Raw genomic sequence first — 19,223 nt, forward strand, 5'->3', positions numbered from 1 at the left:
CCACCACACATCTACAACGCACTCCGGAATGGGCTGGATAAGCGTAGGAGCTCTCCTCGCAGCAATATCATACATCCTCTATCGACATCTTCCCAATCCAGAGACCTCTCCCTCTCTCCCCACTCCCTCGGACTCCAAATCCGACTCTCCGCCCGCCTCGCCCGACAAACTTCAGCCGAACAACGAAAACCCCGCGACCCCACCACCTGAGAAGATCCAAAGGGTCAGCCCCCAAAATACTCCAAAGGCATTAGAATCGAACCCCCCGCCACCGATACTCGCAGTACCCACGCTCAATCTCGAAGAAGCCATCGAGACACCCCCTGTCGCAAGCAGACCAGCAGAACAGAGCATGAATGGCTCAACACCACAGGTAGCGTCGACATCGACAAGTCGCAATGAATCCACACGAGACTCCAAGCCAGGAGTATTGACCTCCCAATCCACATCGTCGCTATCACCATCATCCACAGCTCCAAAACCTTCGTCCCTCATGCCTCCACCGCCACCCCCAATCTCACGCCTTCAACCAAACCCACAGCCAAACCGAGCCTCCCCAGGAGGAGGCCTCGCACCACCGCGCGTTAGCAGTTCCCCCCGTACACCACTTTCATCAGCTGCATCCGCGCGCCTCGCTCCAAGCAGCAGTACAGGCCTCAGCACCAGCACCCTAGCGCCAACACCACAAATACCACTCTCCCTAAAGAAATCCTCTGCATCAAAGCGAGTCATCCTCGAACCAGGCTACTCACCCCTTGATTGGGCTGCACTCGCTGGAAACCCAAAGAGCCAACTACGTGGTGTAGGTCTCCCGCCAGGTCTCCTGCGCGTGACGCCATCCATGCTAAAAACGCAGAATGGGCGCAAGGGTCGAGACGCCTGGACCTCGTACCAGGGCAAAGTCTTTAATATCAGTCCCTATTTACCGTATCATCCCGGTGGAAAGGGTGAATTATTACGTGGAGCGGGGAAGGACTCTGGGAAGTTGTTCCAGGAGATTCATCCTTGGGTGAACTGGGATGGAATTCTTGGGGAGTGCATGGTTGGCATTTTGGTGTCGGAGAATGATGTTCAGGCTGAGAATGCCCTTGATGCGATGGATTAGACCTACTTTTGGTCATTGACAGTGCCCTCGTTTGTATATTGTGTTATTTATGAGCATGCGATGCTGGTTAAAGCTTGAAACCACTATGCTTCTTACTGTTGTTGTCGATTTTTTTTTACATAGCTGGAGATACCCTTGGACACTACTATACTTCTATTAGACCAAAGAGCCACCATAAATACATGTATTAACAGATTGAATATTAATCTCACTATAGTTTAAACTTGGCATTAAAGCTTTGTTAACTCGCACTTCAACGCTTATGGTTCCATTCAATCACAAATCGGAAGAAATCTGCTAGCTTCAAGTTAAGCAAGGCTATTAGTCTCAAAAGCAAAGTTGAAAGGTGAGCCCTATACTCCCATATCTATATGTTATACGTCATGTCTATACAAGTCTAAATGAGTTCAAGTTGTATACCCGTTTATACGGTTAGTCTTCTCGCACTTCCCCCAGATCTAGCCTGATCACTATCTGATTAGCATCATCATAGACATCATCCTCGAGATAAGGCAAATTCCCCGCAAGATCAATCAACTCAACCTTCCTCCGACACATAGGACAAGTATCATTGTTCGTCCCAAACCACGCAGTGATACACTCCACACAAAACCAATGCCCACACTCCAAAACCACAACCTCATCCTCACACCCCATCTCTTCCCTACAAATAGCACAAGAAGCATCATGCTCATGATCCTCATTCCCTCCAAGCTCAGCCTTCAAAACATCACAAGCCCTCCCTCTAGAAACAGACATAACCTCCGAAGAAACATGCGCAACCTCAGGCGCCAACCCGCGCACCTCACCCATAAACGAAAAGACATCCTCCGCAGCCTCCTCAAGCGAAGGATCAACACGAAGCAAAGAAGAAAATGGAATCCCATCCTTTGGCATCTCAATTATTTGTCCAGTCCCGTGTGACTGAGTATAAAAGCCCACAGGGACTAAGCCAACGACTAACCATCCACCATATAGAACGTCCATGTTTCGACGGATAAGGTTACGGGATCGAAAGATGTTTACTGCTTCTGTGAACATTGCGCGGCCGAATAGGGTCATGAAGACGAGTGTGTCTTCTGCTGCTACGCGTTCGCTTACTCCGGCTAGGAACCTTTGGCGCCAGCGGCGGCGGGTGACTCTTCCTGCTAGGGCGTGCTGGTCATCACGGAGATTGGAGGTGGGGTCCATTGTGTTCAAGAATATGGTTAGTTGTTAGTTTTTGGCGTTAGTGATGAAAGAATGGATTTATAGGTGCTGCTAGCGTCTCTTTATCATAATGAAGTGGTTGGAGTGGAAGTAGTGGTTATTGTGCTTGGGAGCTGTGGTAGCTGGGACAAGGTGCATTATGTAGTCGAGGATCTTGAATATCCTTGTCACCGTCTTTCTTGAACCATGCATTGTTTTTTCTTAGGAACAAAGCATTGTGAGTCCATTAATAGACGAAAAAGAGCAAGGTATAAAGGCTTACGGGTACCTGCATGATCGTGGGCTTGGAATATCTTTAAATACTAAGATCTCTTTAGGCATTATTTTTATTATTAACACAAAGATCGCACAAAGGAAATGTTGCGTGTCTGATAAATATGGAATTCTATTAAGTTATACGGCCACACTATCTTTCAACTCTTCTATGGCTGCCCTTAGCACTAATCGATAGCTTTTATATATATATATATTAACAACTTGTAGTACATACTGTAAGAAGCTGGAGAACTCCCGTAATCATCAACTACCCATTTTACCACCAGGGCAAAAGACTACTGTATCTGGCTTCTGCCAGATACTCCCCAGGCCCACTATATATACCAACCATCTTAGTACACATATTTCCTGTAGTACTGGCCACCCGGCGTTGCGGCGTGTCCTTACACATACAATGACGTCAAGCTATCAACCTAATACTAAAATTATCAAATAGACACGCTACCCACTACCCTCTCGCATATGTTGCTATATCCGGCTTAGATCATCTAGAGAGGAATCTATAGGAACGATCATACAGAGAGATGATGATATTATCTAGGCTATGGAGAGAGAGATAATATAGGATATATAGATCACCTGGTTGGCTATCGCATCTGACTTTTTATTCGTCCACACTAGATTATTATTACCTTTGCTGCTCCCTCACCTTTAACATAAAATTGAAATCTTGGGCTGCTCGCGTTTTTCTCTACTTGAGGCTCCATTCCGGTTCTTTGTGGGTGTGGGTTTGTCAACTGTATAAACACGTGTAGCCTCTGCACAAGCTACGATCGTTCCTCCTCAGTGAAAATCTTTTACAACACAGTCTTCTATTTCCCCAATCCTCTTTACTCATTTGGATGCCCCATGCAATGAATTTTACCAATGTTGGAGCGCATTGCAGTTATAAGCATTTGGTACAGGGAAACGACACAGGCTGAAAGGAGAGATTCCCCTGCTTTACGAAAGGTTTCAAGTGGAGCAATAAAAAAGGATGGCCAGGATCCCAAACGAGTAAAAAAGAGGAAGTAAATACAAATAATTATCAAAAGAGATTTCCCACTGCGCAATTTCCCAACTCATCCAAATGAATCGTGATCACTTTTTCCAAGACACTTTGCGGTAAGCCAACAGAAACCTCTCGATAGCTACTCGGCCATTTGCGCGGGCCAGTCTGGCGGCTCGCCTTCTCACAATATCGAAATCTTCCGTGTCGGGGTAAGAATTCAAAAGCATGTGGAGGGTATCAAGTCTGCCGTTCTCTGCCGCAGCTTCAGTAGCACTTCGCCCATCCTCAGCGGCGGGCGCCTCATTGACAGATACTCCCGCAGCAAGAAGCATCTGCACAATGCGAATATTGCCTTGAATTGTAGCTGCCTGCAAAGCTGTGCAGCCTCGGAAAGATGCAGGTGGCGCATTCAAATCGGCTCCGTTGCTGATTAGGAAATGCGTGAGCGGTAGAGAGCCCTTGGTGACGGCCCATTGAAGCGCAGTTCGCCCTCGTTTTGGGCTGGGGGCACCGTTGACATCAACGCCAAAAGACATCAAAAGCCTCACCATTGTCCAATCTTGTTTCAGGACTGCTGCCTGAAGTGCTGTATAACCACCTATATTATTCGCTGGTGAATTGATGTCCGCGCCACTCTCAAGTAGTAACTGAGCGATACCAACATCTCCTGAGTATGCCGCTTGCTGAAGCGAGGTGGCAGGTCCGCTTGGAATGTCTTCGCAGCGTCGATTCAAATCAGCTCCTGCCGAAATTAGGCAGCGAATAACTCCACAGTTGCCTTGAAAGACTGCTTTTTGTAAAAATGGTATTTTAAAAGACGTAGTACCATTAACATTTGCTCCTGCTTTGATTAGGAGCTTCACCATGGCCTCCTCACGTTTTGCAGAGCTTAGAAAGAGACCAATTATTCGATCCTTACAAATGGTATCTGATGATATAGCATCAGGCATCATGTCTAGGAAAAGCTGCACGATGTCTAGATTGTGGCTCTTGACAGCACCCTCGATTGCTGATATCCCTTCGCGTGATCTTGCCGAATTGATCTGTGCACCGAGTTTCAGCAGCAATTTTGCAATATCGGTATGGCCACAAACAGATGCAGCCTGCAAAGCCGTATATCCATCAGTTGGCCAGGGCGCAGCGTTGACATGAGCTCCGTAATCCGTTAATAAATGCACTAACGCCTCATCTCCACTGTAAGAAGCTTGTTGTAGTGGAGTGCGCTTCGTGATGCTGCAAACCCCTGCATTTGGATTTTCGCCTCTCTTTAGGAGATTCTGCACCGATTTCACGTCGCGCCGTCTGACCGCGGAGTGAAGAAATCCTGACGAGATATCAAGGCTTTGGGCTGCCTGGGTATGTGCACCAGCTTGCCTGAGCAGATGAACGATCTCATTTCTCGCTACCTCTTCTTCAACATTGAATGCAAGACCGATTGCCGTGACCCCACCAGTCAATTTTGGGTCTGTGTTGACAGCCGCATTCGCATCCAGTAGAAGTTGAACTGCCTCCACGTTTGCAGCCTTAACAGCTGCCTGCAAAGCAGTCAACCCGTTTCGCTTTGCAGGTAAGGCGTTAGGATCTGCACCCTCTTTGATTAAGAAGCTCAGAACACTGACATCAAAATGTTTAGTAGCGGCCTGGAGCGCAGTCTCTCCAAGGTAGTCGCCAGCGCGAGCATTGATATCCGCTCCTTTTCTCAGGAGAATTTCAATGAGTCGTTGATTGTCAGTGGTAGCACATATTTGGAAAGCGGTATAGCCGTATATTCCTCTCGGTCTTGCATCAATGTTCGCGCCAGCACTCAACAGCATGCGAGCCATGGTGATATTTCCTGACCTGACAGCTGCGTGAAGGGGGCTAAAAGCCGGTGTCCAACTGTCATGCATTTTTTCATCAAGAAGTGCTGACGAGCATTTGCTCCAGTCAATGTTTATCGTAGCCCCTTCCTCCAGCAACAGCTGAACCGTCTCCCAATTTTCGTATTGCGCGGCTATCAGGATCGCAGGACTGAAGCGTGTTGGAATTACATCTACATCATTGCGCCTTGAACGTGACTCAGCTTGAAGATCATACCCAGGCCTCATATCGATGTTCGCTCCAGCAGCTACTAGGAGCTCCACCACCGCAGCATCAGAGCTGGCATAACATGCCATTTGTAGAGCCGTGGCATGATGAGACGAAGTAAGATTTGGATCCGCCTTTTTATCGAGAAGAAGTCGCACTAAGTCATGTCTCGCGCGACGTGCGGCAATCTGCAGAGGCGTGAGTCGAGAAGTTGGTAGGTTCACATCAGCTTTGTACTGCAACAAAAGCTTGACAGAATCAGATCCTTTGCAATGCCAGCACGCAATATGAAGGGGTCTCTCTCCACCGACTGCAGCAAAGTTTGGGTTTGCGCTGGCCTCGAGGAGTATTTTTGCAACGTCGACATTGTCTTTATGGAGTGCATATTGAAGAGGCGTCTGCAGAGTTGGCCTACTGGGAGCATCTATATCTGCGCCAGCCTCAATAAGAATTCGGCATATCTCCACGTCCCCAACTGCTGCTGCACCAGCTAACAGATGGCTCATGAATATCTCGATTGTCGTGCTTTTCGATCTGATAACGGCTTTGAGTCTGGAATGAGCGCGGTTTTTTGTGATCAACCGTACCAAGTTCTCTGTCGGTTTCTGGGGTAGTAAGTCATTGGAAGAGAGGAAGATGCAGAGATGCAGAAAAAGAGACAGCTTCTCAGAGTCGGGCGAGTTGAACATAAACTCTGCCTTTTGGGTCAAGCTACCATTGCCGTCGTCTATCGTGATGGGCTCAAGTGCAGAGAGAAAGCTACTGGCGTTATTCTCATCGAATGTATCGGACTGGATAAGGATTGAGCGAGTCTCTTTAAGAATCTCACTGCCCATTGGATCGGAGCATTCTTGAATCCGAGCTACCAACTCTTGGGAGGATGCCGAGGAAGCAAAGTCGGATCCGAGCAAAGTGTAATCTAAATGTAAGTCTCTAAGATATGGGGCTGCGATTGATGTTCCACTGCCTTGCAAGAAGAAATTTGGTATGTCCACTTCAGAAGGGTCATACTGGACTGGTGGTAGGTTCGAGTTGATATCAAGGAGGTCGTTTGAGATCTCACAGCCCATCATATTCAAATTTGCAGTGGGACACAAATTCAGCAGATCGCTGTTAGGTGGGTTCAAGACCTCGGCGTCCATGCTTGGCTGTGGCGTGCACACCATAATCCCCTCGGGAGTTTGAGGCTCTGTACGGTAATCAGTCAAATTGGAACGATAAATGAGATTCAGGATTGAACTGGGAAAGGGTACATACCGAAGTCTTGTGTCGCCGCGTACTGCGATGATAACTTAACGTGGCGAGACATTTCCTTCCTCACTTTTGGCTCAGGGACTACTTTCCCGTTCGCCCACAGCTCGCCAGGATCTTTGCCTTCTCGCTTCCGCTTCTCTCGACGATACGCAACAAAATTCCAGTCTGATTTGGTGAGGTTCTTCTTGAACCCCCATTTCTTGAAATGGGCGCGTATACTGATGCTCACTATGGGGCGATTAGCCTGGGATCCGCAATCGCAATTTCTATTGCGCCTCACCTCCTATTGAAACAATGCTTCTGCACCATGTAGCTTTGGATTTGTTTCGCATTCCATCCATTTTCGAGCCAGAGAGTTCTGATCTCATCGCGGTGGCTGTCCCACTCCGCCTTGTCTGTGGGATTGGGAGCCATTTAGTGTTCTTTGGTCCGAGGGGAATGAATTTTTGTTTCCTTCTCCTCTAATTCGATGCCGTCCATGCTAGCTTTTATATCAAAAGCATTGTGAGAACATCTTGGTTGACAAAATCGGCCCCACCCGCTTCAATCTGATTTGATCTTACCACAACATCGGTAGTCCAATGTTCAATGCTTTGGGGGTTAACAACTCAGAGACACATTTACTAGTAACAGTGGGATCGACCAGGCAACTTTTGGCCATAACAAATGACAACACAAAAATTACGCTACGGTGGGCCTTTGTCCCGTAAGCGCCCTTCTATAGGTCGAGACCTCTCTTGCGATTGAACGCATTGTCGTCTGGTCCAGAATTGGGGCCTTGGATTGGTATTCTATTTGCTTTTTTTTCAGCCCCTTGTTTTGTAAAGTACATAGTACCGCAAGACCTCAATTATGGTGTCCAATTACGGAGTATAAGAAGTTACGGATACATATGTTGCCTTTTACCTGACCATTGTCGCCCCTTTCCTGCGACAAAAGTACACTGGGCTGAAACAAGCCGCTCATTTCCAGGGCTGCTCCCCATGACTTGGATACAGGGATGTTGAAAAATCTGCGCTCTCTGCTTTACACCGCCCTTGACACGCTGATTTGCTATCTACTCTCACCCTATTCTTACCTATATCACCTATACTCCCCCTAAGATTAAATCTATCAAGAGTCTGGAGTCACGTGGCTTTCTGATACTGGTGTCTAAGGCATCAGCTCACTAGATAGCTCTCTCTCTCTTGATCGTTCATCTCTTCTCATCCCCGAATCACCCAATTAAGTGGCTTGTCCCAGTTCTTCGGTCTTTTCCTTCCTTCTAGTCCCAACTAGTCGTATTACCGTCTCTCTCCGTCTGTCCTAGCCTCAAACAAATAGACGTTGACAAAATCTAATACCATTTTAGAAATTACTATTGATAATAAAGATCATTCTTTGTAAAAAAGGGAAATACAAAGAAAGTAGGCCCGGGAAACAAAGTTAAAAAAAACCCCCCCGAACCGCCAAATTTCCGTTTAAGGTTTCAAATATTGCGATTGCCCCAATTTAGTCTTAGCACCACCGACCTAGCTTCAACTACCAGCCATAAGATAGGACAACCTTTCTTCGTATACATCTGCTTCCAAAATTCCAACTTGAAGTCACTGTGGAGAGCCTAATCTCACCATGGCCGAAGCAGAGACCGTTCCCAACACACAAACATCACCCCCAGTGGCCGAGGCCACCGATCCTGCCTCGGCTCCCTCACAGCAAAATGTCAAGAGCACCCAGGTAGTCGCAAGTGATAAGCTCCCATCCACAGAAGCGATCACTAAAACCAGCGAGTACAAAGTACTAGATCACAAAGGCGAGGAACACATCTTCAAAAGCCTCTATGATAACTCCGAGTCCACCAGGACTCTGGTAATCTTCATCCGCCACTTTTTCTGCGGGGTAAGCAAAGCTCCACAAGTGGAGCAGCTGTTCAAGTCAAGCCTTGAACCACAGCAAACACCATCCTTCCAAAAATACATATTATATCTGTATTCCAGATCCTACAAGAAAAACATAACTAACAATTATAAATACAGAGCTGTCAAGAATTCATCTTCGCCCTCGCAAAAGCCATAACACCATCCGATCTCGAAAAACTTTCAACCAAAACCTCAATCATCGTAATCGGCTGCGGCGACCCAGGCCTAATAGACTTCTACGCGAAAGAAACATCATGCCCCTTCCCTATCTACGCAGACCCAAAGCAAAAGCTCTACAAGGAGCTCGAGCTAGTGCAGAACTACGGTATGGGTTCTAAGCCTGAGTACTTCCGGAAAGGCATGCTTGGGAGTGTCGGGTCGTCTATTATGCAGGGGTTGAAGCATGTTAGTTCTGGACTTGTGCTGAAGGGAGGCGATTCGAGTCAAAATGGTGGGGAGTTTCTTTTTGAGACTGGGTCTGAGGGGACTGGGAAGAGCGTTACTTGGTGTCATCGGATGACGAATACGAGGGATCATTCGGGGATTGAGGAGTTTAAGAGAGTTGTTGATCCTGAGGGTCAGGTTTTGGGGAAGAATGAATAGGAATAGGATTGAGGGAGAGTTGCTTTGCTGTCCGATCACTGCCTGTGGTTTGTGGTTCTATTTAATATATTCATTGGAGGTTGGTATGTTCTTGATCTAGCGATGTAGGTTAAATTCATAATTCGACAACTGTAGGTAGTGATGTTCAGAACAAGTAACGTTTCATTTTAACAATGATTGATCTCATTCATGGTATATTCATCAAAAATAAGAACGAAAACCCAAAATTCAAATCATTTATAGACATAGTCATCACAGCTCATCCTTCTCAACACCCTCAATAGCAACCAACTCAGTCTCAAAGATCAAAGTCGAGCCAGCAGGGATAGGACCAACGCTACGGTCACCGTATCCTAACTCGGGGGGAATAGTCAGGGTACGCTTCTCGCCGATACACATATCCACCAGACCTTGGTCCCAGCTGAGCAAGAAAGAAGAAGTTAGCAAAAGCGATCGGAAACAACCAACAGAGCCCTGGAAGGGGAAGAAAAGCAGCTGCATGTGGTATGTAACTCAACTCACCCCTTAATAACACGGCCACTTCCCAACTTGAAGTTTAATGGAGAATTGCGATCGTAGCTTGCATCGAACTTCTTGCCATTATCAAGGGTCCCCTTGTAGTGCATGGAGATGTTGTCGCCCTTTTGTGTCTTGCGGGTGCATTCGACCTTGTGGGTTGTTTCAATTCCGAGCTCGGCGGCAGCGGCGAGGGAGGCCAGGGAGAGGAAGATGGTAGAGAGACGCATTATGACTCTTTAAATCTGTAATATGCGGGATGATTTTTGTATTCGACGAGGTCAATTTGGAATTGGAATTGAGTAGAGTGTGTTAGGGGGAAGTCAGAGAGGAGCAGAGGGGAAGCTGCAACGTGGGCGGAGTGCGGAGGTGTGGGTCTGTTAAGCTGCGTGGAACAAGCTTGAAAGTCATTGGCCGCAGCCATTACAATACATGGTTGTGCGATATTTGGAGAAGAAATCAACTTAAGTTCATAGCAATTTCATAGCAATGGATAATCCGACCGAGTCAATATCTCTAACCCAAATATCCTCGTTTATTCCTTCTAATAAACCGTAAAAATCTAATTACCCTTTGTAATCGCGCTCTCATTAGCAATTTCACTCGGAATACCCTGATCAGCATCAGCTCTCAGATCATCTTCACCCATCGCCCCATCCCACCCCTTAGAAACAAGATAAGCCCGAAACTTCTCATCTCGAATCGTCAAATCTTCACCTGAAAGATCCGGCACAAAGAAATATGTCACCGCAACACCCACCACGCCACAAATCGCCGCAATGATAAAAGTCCAGTGCTTTCCCAGATTATTCTCAATGGGCTGAAACGCCTGCGTACCAATAGCTGCACCCGCTTTACCAACCGCAGCTGATATACCGTAGCAGGTTCCTCGGACGCCGGTAGCGTATGATTCGGAGGATAAGAGGCCGAGCATATTGCCCGGACCGAAGTTACCGGAGCTTTGCATTAGGCCGTAGAAGATGATGAAGAGAGGAATGATTTTGGTGATCTTGTTATATGCGCAGCCGATTATGAGGCCGAAGACGAGGTATCCGCTGAAACCGATCATCATTACATTTTTGCGGCCGACGCGGTCGCAGAGGAAGGCGCCGAGGAAGACACCTGGGAGGGCGATTGCGCCAAGGAGGAGCTGCCATTCGGCTGTTTGGCGGACTGTGCCGTTGTGAACAACGGATGAAATGATTGTACCTGAGAAGACACCGTTCGGGAATGTGACAAAATCTGGCGAAGGATCAGCTTTTTGAGAACTTTTGATTGGTCTTATCAGAAGATCTTACCGTAGAGGAACCATGCGCCACAAGTTCCGATGAGTGACTTCCAGTAGTATCGGAGCACCAGAAAATAGGGCACATGCTTCTTGATAGCACCACGGCGGTAGAGCGTAGAGTTTACCATTCGAATCCGGAAGTAAAAGATGGACAGCGGCCAGATACATCCGATACCGAAGCAAACGCGCCACACAGTACTGTAATGGGACTCGTGACAAGCCATGAGAACGATCAAGAATATCGAAACCGCAAAGGGACCACCGAACGATAGCGGGAAATTGGTCACCATGATAAACGCCGGGCCACGATGCTTGGGTGTCAATTCATTGGCGGACTCAGACGCAGACGTCGAAGAGGCAGGGTACTCGCCACCGGCACCTATAATCTAGTGTTAGCATTTGACCGGGGGAATAAGGAGTCTTTGTAGCATACCGAATCCAACAATACCACGGGACACCGTCAACATCCAGAACATGCCATCGATAGTAACGCCATGAGATGCCGTAGCTAAGATTCCACCGATAACAATCATCAAGGTTGTAGCGACGATGGCAAACTTTCGACCAAGATAGTCGCAAGTCAAGCTGTTTTTCGCATAAATTATGAGTCGTTTTTCAAGTTACCTCATAGATGAGATGATTCTTACCCAACAACAACCTGTCCGATGACCTCGCCGACGAGCAAAGCATTGGAAACACGCGTACTGACAGCTGTAGTGTACTGTGCGGGATACTCCTTCTTCAGAAGCACATTGACCATAGTCCTAAAATAAGGTATAAGCCACCCGTGCTTAAGCATAATATCAGGCCACCCACACTCACATCAAGTTATTTTGGTATCCATCACTGATCAAAGCAAAGCCAGTTGCGAACTATAAGCGAGCAGTCCTTAATTAGCAATTGAATTCCGAGATGAATGACCTCATAACAGCTCAGCCCAAGCGAAAAAACTCACAATCGTAAAGATGTCTGACAGACTTTGCCGCTTCTGTGAAACCACATGCAAAGAATCATCCGCGGGAGATCCATCTTTAATCTCGGAATCTGTAGCCTCAAACTTGGAGTCGGCACCACCAACAATTTCCACCGAATTACCCGTCGCCATGTTAAGTCGAACGAAGGAAAGGTTCACGAGCACAGGACACACATGATAGAAGGAGAAAGAAAGAAGAAAAGAGAGAAAAAGAAAAACTTTTGCGGGGAGGAAATCAAGGTTAGCACATGTTCAAGTAAAGGATTCATTAGCGTGAGAGCTAAGAAGCGGAGAAGAAGCTGGCATTGGGTGAGATTGAAGCTAAGGTAACACTAGGCGTCTGCGATGACCTGAAACGGTTAAGAGTGAGATTAGCACCGGGGGATCAAGGCAGCCCTAGAGCGGAATTGTTCTGCTTTTGGGCCGAATCTACATTCCAGTGTCAACCACGTTCGACCCACTTGGGTAATGATTGGCGGATTGCGGGGAGAGAAGGTTCGGGGTTGGATGAGAGACTCTTATCCTTCCATGGGTGTCGCGTGACTAGTTGGATGTTTAGATAACAGCTTTAGGGCTGCATGGATTTTTAACTTTACACCCATAGAGTGGAAGCAAGATTCATTTACTATTATGGAAAGAGATTTCTTGTTTAAACTGTTATTTTGGTTTTGAAGTAGATCCTCTGTACATGATCTCTAAAGCAACAGCATACAACATGTGTCCATCCATCTAGGCAGGTCCTGCCTGAACATAGAACCGTGAAAATGAAATAAAAAATAAAAATAACGCCGAGTGTAACCAGTGGGTATCAATGCATGATCACGAAGGAGATCGTTGGCAGGTCATCAATAAAAACGAGAGAAAAGAAATGAATAAAGCTTTTGAGTGGTCTTATGCCCACTTGCCCAGCACAGCCATCAGACCAGCACCAAGACACAGCAGCAAGAACGCAAGCAATACGTCACGAATAGGTGCTTGACGCATAGAAGCACTGAACATGAACTCGTGTGCCATCAACTCCACCAATGCAGTGTATATAAGAATACCAGCGGAGATCGAGTCGAACACACCGGTAACAATCAAAGTCCGAGCAGAGTCGGGCGGGTAGCTCTGACGAACGCCCAGGCCAACGGCAATGGCAATAGGTGTGGAGATTCCAAATCCAAGACCGAGTATGTAAGGTGTGAGACGCTTAGATTTGGGCCAAGGGATCTGAGCAAGGCGAGAACCAAGACCGAGACCCTCGAAGGTCTGATGGAAAACAAGAACAATATACAGCGTTACAAATCCAGCGCCAGTAACAGCCAGTGTCAGGCCAATGAAGACTGAGTGGAAAATAATTCCAAATTCCAGGATAAAGATCGAAGTCAGCTGTGCGCTATAGTCCTCAATGGCCAGTCTCTCTTTCTCGGAGTCGTCGGCATCGTGGTGTTCACGAGTGTGGCCCAGATGGTCTTCTCCAGGGATATGGTGCTTGTTTTGGTTGACTTCTTCGACAACGCCATCCTCAAGCTGTGTGTGGGTGTGTCCCTCCTCATCATGAACGTGACCCGCACCAAAGCTAGAGTATCGCATGACCATCAGCTCGACAAAGAATAAAATGACGATAGTCATCAAGACAATTCCCTCGACCCAACTATATTCTGTGATAATGCCGGTCAAACAGTCATTGGTCAAGGCTTCCTCAGCAGGAGCCAGTAAATGAATGAAAGCAGTAGCAATAATGACACCGGAACCAAAGTATTTGGCAATGAAAAACGCCCATGATGGTGCACCTCCGCGCTTGCTGAATCGCTTAGCAAAGACAGGAAATAAGGCACCAAAGCTCGATCCGATCAAAATGACGAAGATCGAAGAGATCCGGAGGCCCATGCGCCCGTCAAATTCATTCCCAGTGGAACAAGAGTCCCGCTTAAGGACTGTAGTGAATGATTCCATCTCCATAATGATATGGCCAACGAATAGTGTGTTTCCTGGTGGAAATTGTAGATCCGCGATTGGGTGAACAGGCGCCGATGAATCGCTGGAGAATCAATAGAATGAACAGATCCGCCGGTGGTAACGATCGAATCCGATTGAATGAGAAACGAGCACCTTGGGAGAAAAGAGGATTGAATCTGACGTGGAGGGGTTGTCCGCAAGTTTTGTGTGGATGCTGCACTGGCCGTAACCCCCAAGGTCCCCAAGTAGAGGCAGAACGGTCCAATGACTAGCGCAGATTATAACCGGGAAGGCCTGTCAACGAAGAGAGGCTAACGCGGATAATGCAGAGAATTCAACGCATGAGAACACAAGTAGAAACACCTAACAGCTTGGCAATGCACGTCCGAGAGTCTATATCTTCACCGAATGGAAGTTCCTTGACGCTGTCGCTTCTGAGTTTTTTTCGAGATTTCCGGATCCTAATGGAGAGGGCTGTAAGTTGAGTACCTTGGTGGCCAGATTCACACAGAGCGTCCACAACAAGTATTAATACCAATTAAACTGGCATTAAACGACCTCCACAGCTGCTTGAGAGGGACGAAAGACCGAGAATCAAAATCTGCGGAAAACATAGCCTGGTGCCCAGCGGGGAAGCAGAGTGGGATCCATGGGGACCTTGGGGGTTTCGAAGACGTCAAACGTTGAGACTAAGTACCAGGTACATTTGTTTTCACGTAATTTCTAGTGTACAGTAAAGTACTGGGTACATAATTCTTCCGGAGCGGCGGATGAGGACCTTGGGGACGGTCAGTCTCTTTCCGTTCGCGGTGGTTGGTCATAGTCACGTGGGGGATTAGAATCGCATCGGAGATCATTATCCGCACCTGAAGAGGTAGAACATCGGGAATAGAATCGTCAGATTCGAAGCATGTCGTTCATAATAGCATGTCAAAGTCCAGGTTGAAGGATCCAGCGAGCTGGGATACTTTGTACCTTGATCACATCGACCCCTGCCGTCAACAACCAATCAGAGAGCTTCTGTGGCGGAGCTTGGCATCGATGAAATCACCACAGTTGCTCATCATTCCCACTATCATCATCACCATCTAACGTCCGCCATGGCGCCTATTCGTCGCTATCTGCGCATCACCAAATACTCCGTGTTGGAATGTCGAATCTACCTTGATAATCCATCAGACAGTCGCTGGCTTCTGAACGCTCAAGATCCGGTTCTCCCACGCGTGTTCGAGGTAATTCGCCCGCTGGTACTACCGAAGCTACGGGAAGAAAACGAGCGACGCTGGTTCCGAAAGAAGGGCAAGGCAACCAAGGATGTTATCGCTGAGGGTAAGCTGAACTTTGACTCGCACGCCTAGCTTGAGATTGTAGGGAATGTTGCGACTAACCAAACTCAACCTTCGTATAGATGACTTCGAAGTCGGCATTTTCCTCCGCGAAACACGCAGTCGCCATTCGGTCCTAACGCGGCAGAAAACCTTCAATCAACCAGGCAAAAAGGAAGATACAGAAGACTCAAAGGAGCTACAGGGCGATCCGTTTGAATCTGCAGGTGGAGAAATCATAATTCAAAGCGACAGCGATCAAGAAGTCGACTTACACAACATTCCCGAAGCGACCGAGGGCGAAGCTACATCGGACAACAATAAAACAACCCGAAGGAGAAAAGGAAAAGCACCTGCAGATGAAACATCCAACGAAGACACGGGAGATGAGAAAAAGCTTGGATTCAGCACCCACTATGAAAGCTTCAGTATCTCAGGATGGGTGCTATGCCTACTCATCTCACGCAAGGACGGGCGACCAAAGGCGACCGTTACGCCAGCTGAGGCAAAGCAACCCCTGATGGAGCAATGGATCTCAACACAAGCCCAAGCCGGCGAGGACTAAGGTACTCTTGGTTCAAGGCCTCCCCTGAAACACGAGGAGGGCTCTGAATCACTTCTAGACCTTTCTCCGCACTACACGACCACCTGAAATGGTGGCGTTATTGGTCGCAGGGCCGCGTGTCATGTCCCAGTTGCTACCAGTGCCCTTTTTAAATTGGTACTGGTCTCTTTGGGAGAATACATTGGCAATGAGATTGGTGTTCCTAGACACCGCGCGTCACTCGTATAGCATGCTATCAACAAGCCATTCGTTAATCGACGGGCCGCCACGGCGCCCTTAGCATGCGTTTACCTGACTGATCGAAGCAACCGGCTTCTTGCATCACGGCAGACTCTGTTGCATACATCGCAGGTCCTCTTCCTTGCCTACTCAACAAAGCGTGTACTCGGTTATTTCCTGGTGAAACAACGTCAAGGGTTTCCGCTCTTAAACCACTCATAGTATCTATCAATCAATCCAGTTCGATCACCATCTGGTTCTTCAGAACATACCTTTATATCCATCCAGGCTTTGAATCATATACCCCGTGTTACAGCCTATATCTGGTGAACTTCAAAAGCCCAGTATCTACAAGTTAATTACTTATGGCGCTTGGTTACAAACTTCCTTAAGTAACAGTCTTCATCAAGAGTCAAACTATAAAGAACTCGTTTCGCGTTGAGATAAACGTATTGAATTCAATGCCAACAAAAGAAAAAAAGAAAAAGAAAAAGAAAAAAAAACTATCTCAACTTATCAGCAACCTCGTTGAAACCCTGACTCTCAGCAATCTCAAGGGGTGTTTGACCACAGAAATCCCGGATACTCAGATCTGGCTGATGAGCGAGAAGCAATTTAGTGAGATCGGGATTCCGAAATCGAACCGCATAGATCAAGGGCGTTTCCATATTACCTATACCCCTGAAACGTGTGCCGCGCTCACCTTGTATATTAACGTCAGCGCCCCTTTCAAGCAGAAGAGAGACAAGACTTAGACTTTCAGCTGAAAGTACAGCGTCGACTGGCACGATAGACCTGTGTGTCTGACGGTCGCGAGTAATACGTGAAGTCACGGACAGCTTCCAACGGTCACGGCGTTGGATCAGTAAAGCCTTGTGCAGCTCGGCGCAGCCGACATCATCGCGGATATTAAGCTTGCACCCTGCGTTAATAATCTCCCGTGCGAGGTCCAACCGATCATTGTAAAGCAAGGCAATATGCAATGCAGTCCGACCACTACCCCCACATCTTACATTGAGATTAATACCGGCAACGATAACAGCTGACCCCATTTCTGGGTGATGTTCCGCAGCTATATGAAGTGGCATATTGCCGTAAAGGCTCACTATACTTTCATTTCTTCCAAGTACCGACAGTTCAGGACGTATTGAGGGTTTGCGTGGAGGATATGTTCAAGGTTGTTCTCGAAACTATATTCTAACCCATTAGTTCGGCACAGCAGACTGGTCGGTATATCACTGGCTCGAGTTCCCGAGATGAAGGATGAGGCAGCTGTGCCGAACCGAAAGAAGCTCCGATTCTGGCACTATATCCGCAAGATCCCCAAGAGATATAGAGTTAAGCTCATTGAATACATCACCGGAAACAAGCACAAGAAAAGTGCCAGTGCCGGGGTTTAGAGTGGAGTCTAGCATGGCCAAGATCTCTTTGTTCATTGATCCAAATGTACCCCCTCTTTTCCTTCTTTCCTTTCCTTCTTTCCTTTCCTTCTTCTCCTTCCATTATCAAGTTCTTGCTTTTCTTTTTTTTTTACTATATGTAGTTGTTTTTAAGGCAGGACCCTATATTTCTCAATATCATTTCCTGTGCGATCTCTGCCCCTTATCCTTCAATTCCAATGACATAGTGTAGTCAAGTAGATATTCAATGACGGTTGAATAGACATACACCTGTGGACCATCCTAACAAAGTACTGGGAGAACTCTTTCAAGTTCTCGGCTCCCTACCCCTTGATTTGTAGCCAGCATGTCATAGTTTCAATGTTCACTCCAAGATGCTCGTCAGACATGCATATGCATGGTCATACGATACGGCGAAGAGTCCGGATGGTGGCTTGGACTAATTAGGAGAGGACAAATCTAAATCCAAATCCAGTTTCTCTTCAACCAAATATATTACTTATGCATATCTGCGGGATAAAACTTGGCAGAAATAGTCTATTTGGAAATTAGATTTATTTCTTCAGCACGTCAGAGGTAGAATTGCCGCAAAGCAGGCAATCAATTTTGTAGTTTTAATTTGGACGTGTGGCTGTTCTAGAAAGACATACAGAAGGCTGAGCATCATGAGACATAATCACACCTAATAGTTAATTTCTTCTGTTTGTATGTCTTGGTTTGTTTTATGATTTCTAGATCATTCCTACGTAGTCAGACTTTCAAGCTCAAACCCTGTACGAAGAATTACATCTACACGTCATGGGTTTGATCCAGTACGACCGAAGTTCCAGGTATACATACACACATGACTGCATGACATGAAATCCCTATCTATGACAGGATATTTCAATTCCACCCAGTTTTCCATGGTTCAAAACCCATCAGAAAACACAGCATGTGGTGACCTCGGCATGGACTTCCAGAAGACGTCCATAGAAGGCTGAAAACAGAATATAGTGGATCCAATTGAACTCTGAAACCACCCGCGCAAAGAAAGCCTCCACTTACTTCCCGTGACCAAGACGGCAGATCAAGACAGCGCTGTCTATCTGTAGCGGGCGGCAATAACAACCAATCTCGGAAAAAGGAAAAAGAACGGATGAAAGTGGAATGAACCGAAAAATTAGAATCTGAAATCATTTCAACTGGCTTAGCCCGAACCGAACGCCTGGTAAGTGAACCACATGGATTTAGATTGAGATTTACGGAGTAGATTTCGCCGAATCCTGACCGAAGGAACCGAGCAAGGGAAAAGAAGGCAAGACAAGCAAGCCTTGCGATAGGAACGTGCTGAGCCAGTAGTAACGTAGAGTAAAGATACAATCGTGGATCAAAGCGAGCATCGCCACGTGCGGGTGCCGAACCCGAACCAAAAAGGCAACTAGATGGATCCTCGATCCTGAACCTACGGGAGAGAAAAGAGATGGGAAATTTCCCACATCCACACACCCACAGAAAAGAACAAAGAACGAGAAGACGAAGAATCCAAAAAAAAAAAAAACTCCGACTTCCAATCGCTGTTCCCTTTTCCCGAAGCCTCCACACAGTTTTTCC

At 47.0% G+C, this 19,223-nt stretch overlaps 9 protein-coding genes across 9 annotated transcripts; 3 read left to right on the top strand and 6 right to left on the bottom strand.

The window, feature by feature from the left end:
* Window positions 1-28: 28 nt before the first annotated feature.
* On the top strand, window positions 29-1,105 carry N7478_009475 (cytochrome b5-like heme/steroid binding domain-containing protein; the record flags this gene model as incomplete). The annotated part of the gene is made up of 1 exon (XM_056925689.1): window positions 29-1,105. The coding sequence occupies one exon, from the start codon at window positions 29-31 to the stop codon at window positions 1,103-1,105; it is 1,077 nt and encodes a 358-aa protein (XP_056775059.1).
* Window positions 1,106-1,537: 432 nt separating this feature from the next.
* N7478_009476 (RING finger protein) lies at window positions 1,538-2,296 on the bottom strand (the record flags this gene model as incomplete). Its single annotated transcript, XM_056925690.1, has 1 exon — window positions 1,538-2,296. One exon carries the CDS (start codon window positions 2,294-2,296, stop codon window positions 1,538-1,540), a length of 759 nt encoding a protein of 252 aa, XP_056775060.1.
* Window positions 2,297-3,670: 1,374 nt separating this feature from the next.
* On the bottom strand, window positions 3,671-7,316 carry N7478_009477 (uncharacterized protein; the record flags this gene model as incomplete). Its single annotated transcript, XM_056925691.1, has 3 exons — window positions 3,671-6,837; window positions 6,906-7,120; window positions 7,183-7,316. The coding sequence occupies 3 exons, from the start codon at window positions 7,314-7,316 to the stop codon at window positions 3,671-3,673; spliced, it is 3,516 nt and encodes a 1,171-aa protein (XP_056775061.1).
* Window positions 7,317-8,513: 1,197 nt separating this feature from the next.
* On the top strand, window positions 8,514-9,403 carry N7478_009478 (peroxiredoxin-like family protein; the record flags this gene model as incomplete). The annotated part of the gene is made up of 2 exons (XM_056925692.1): window positions 8,514-8,780; window positions 8,918-9,403. 2 exons carry the CDS (start codon window positions 8,514-8,516, stop codon window positions 9,401-9,403), a joined length of 753 nt encoding a protein of 250 aa, XP_056775062.1.
* A 252-nt stretch (window positions 9,404-9,655) lies between these two features.
* On the bottom strand, window positions 9,656-10,149 carry fkbp3 (peptidylprolyl isomerase family protein FPR2; the record flags this gene model as incomplete). The annotated part of the gene is made up of 2 exons (XM_056925693.1): window positions 9,656-9,824; window positions 9,926-10,149. 2 exons carry the CDS (start codon window positions 10,147-10,149, stop codon window positions 9,656-9,658), a joined length of 393 nt encoding a protein of 130 aa, XP_056775063.1.
* Window positions 10,150-10,481: 332 nt separating this feature from the next.
* N7478_009480 (Glycerophosphoinositol permease 1) lies at window positions 10,482-12,312 on the bottom strand (the record flags this gene model as incomplete). Its single annotated transcript, XM_056925694.1, has 6 exons — window positions 10,482-11,161; window positions 11,218-11,586; window positions 11,641-11,792; window positions 11,855-11,971; window positions 12,030-12,079; window positions 12,163-12,312. 6 exons carry the CDS (start codon window positions 12,310-12,312, stop codon window positions 10,482-10,484), a joined length of 1,518 nt encoding a protein of 505 aa, XP_056775064.1.
* Window positions 12,313-13,071: 759 nt separating this feature from the next.
* On the bottom strand, window positions 13,072-14,124 carry zrfB (low-affinity Zn(2+) transporter ZRT2; the record flags this gene model as incomplete). Its single annotated transcript, XM_056925695.1, has 1 exon — window positions 13,072-14,124. The coding sequence occupies one exon, from the start codon at window positions 14,122-14,124 to the stop codon at window positions 13,072-13,074; it is 1,053 nt and encodes a 350-aa protein (XP_056775065.1).
* Window positions 14,125-15,221: 1,097 nt separating this feature from the next.
* On the top strand, window positions 15,222-16,011 carry N7478_009482 (uncharacterized protein; the record flags this gene model as incomplete). The annotated part of the gene is made up of 2 exons (XM_056925696.1): window positions 15,222-15,450; window positions 15,530-16,011. The coding sequence occupies 2 exons, from the start codon at window positions 15,222-15,224 to the stop codon at window positions 16,009-16,011; spliced, it is 711 nt and encodes a 236-aa protein (XP_056775066.1).
* A 722-nt stretch (window positions 16,012-16,733) lies between these two features.
* Window positions 16,734-17,318, bottom strand: N7478_009483 (ankyrin repeat domain-containing protein; the record flags this gene model as incomplete). Its single annotated transcript, XM_056925697.1, has 1 exon — window positions 16,734-17,318. The coding sequence occupies one exon, from the start codon at window positions 17,316-17,318 to the stop codon at window positions 16,734-16,736; it is 585 nt and encodes a 194-aa protein (XP_056775067.1).
* Window positions 17,319-19,223: the final 1,905 nt, after the last annotated feature.

The sequence above is a fragment of the Penicillium angulare genome (genome assembly GCF_028827245.1).
Source record: "Penicillium angulare strain IBT 27051 chromosome Unknown utg000007l_segment0_segment0, whole genome shotgun sequence".
NCBI lineage: Eukaryota > Fungi > Ascomycota > Eurotiomycetes > Eurotiales > Aspergillaceae > Penicillium > Penicillium angulare.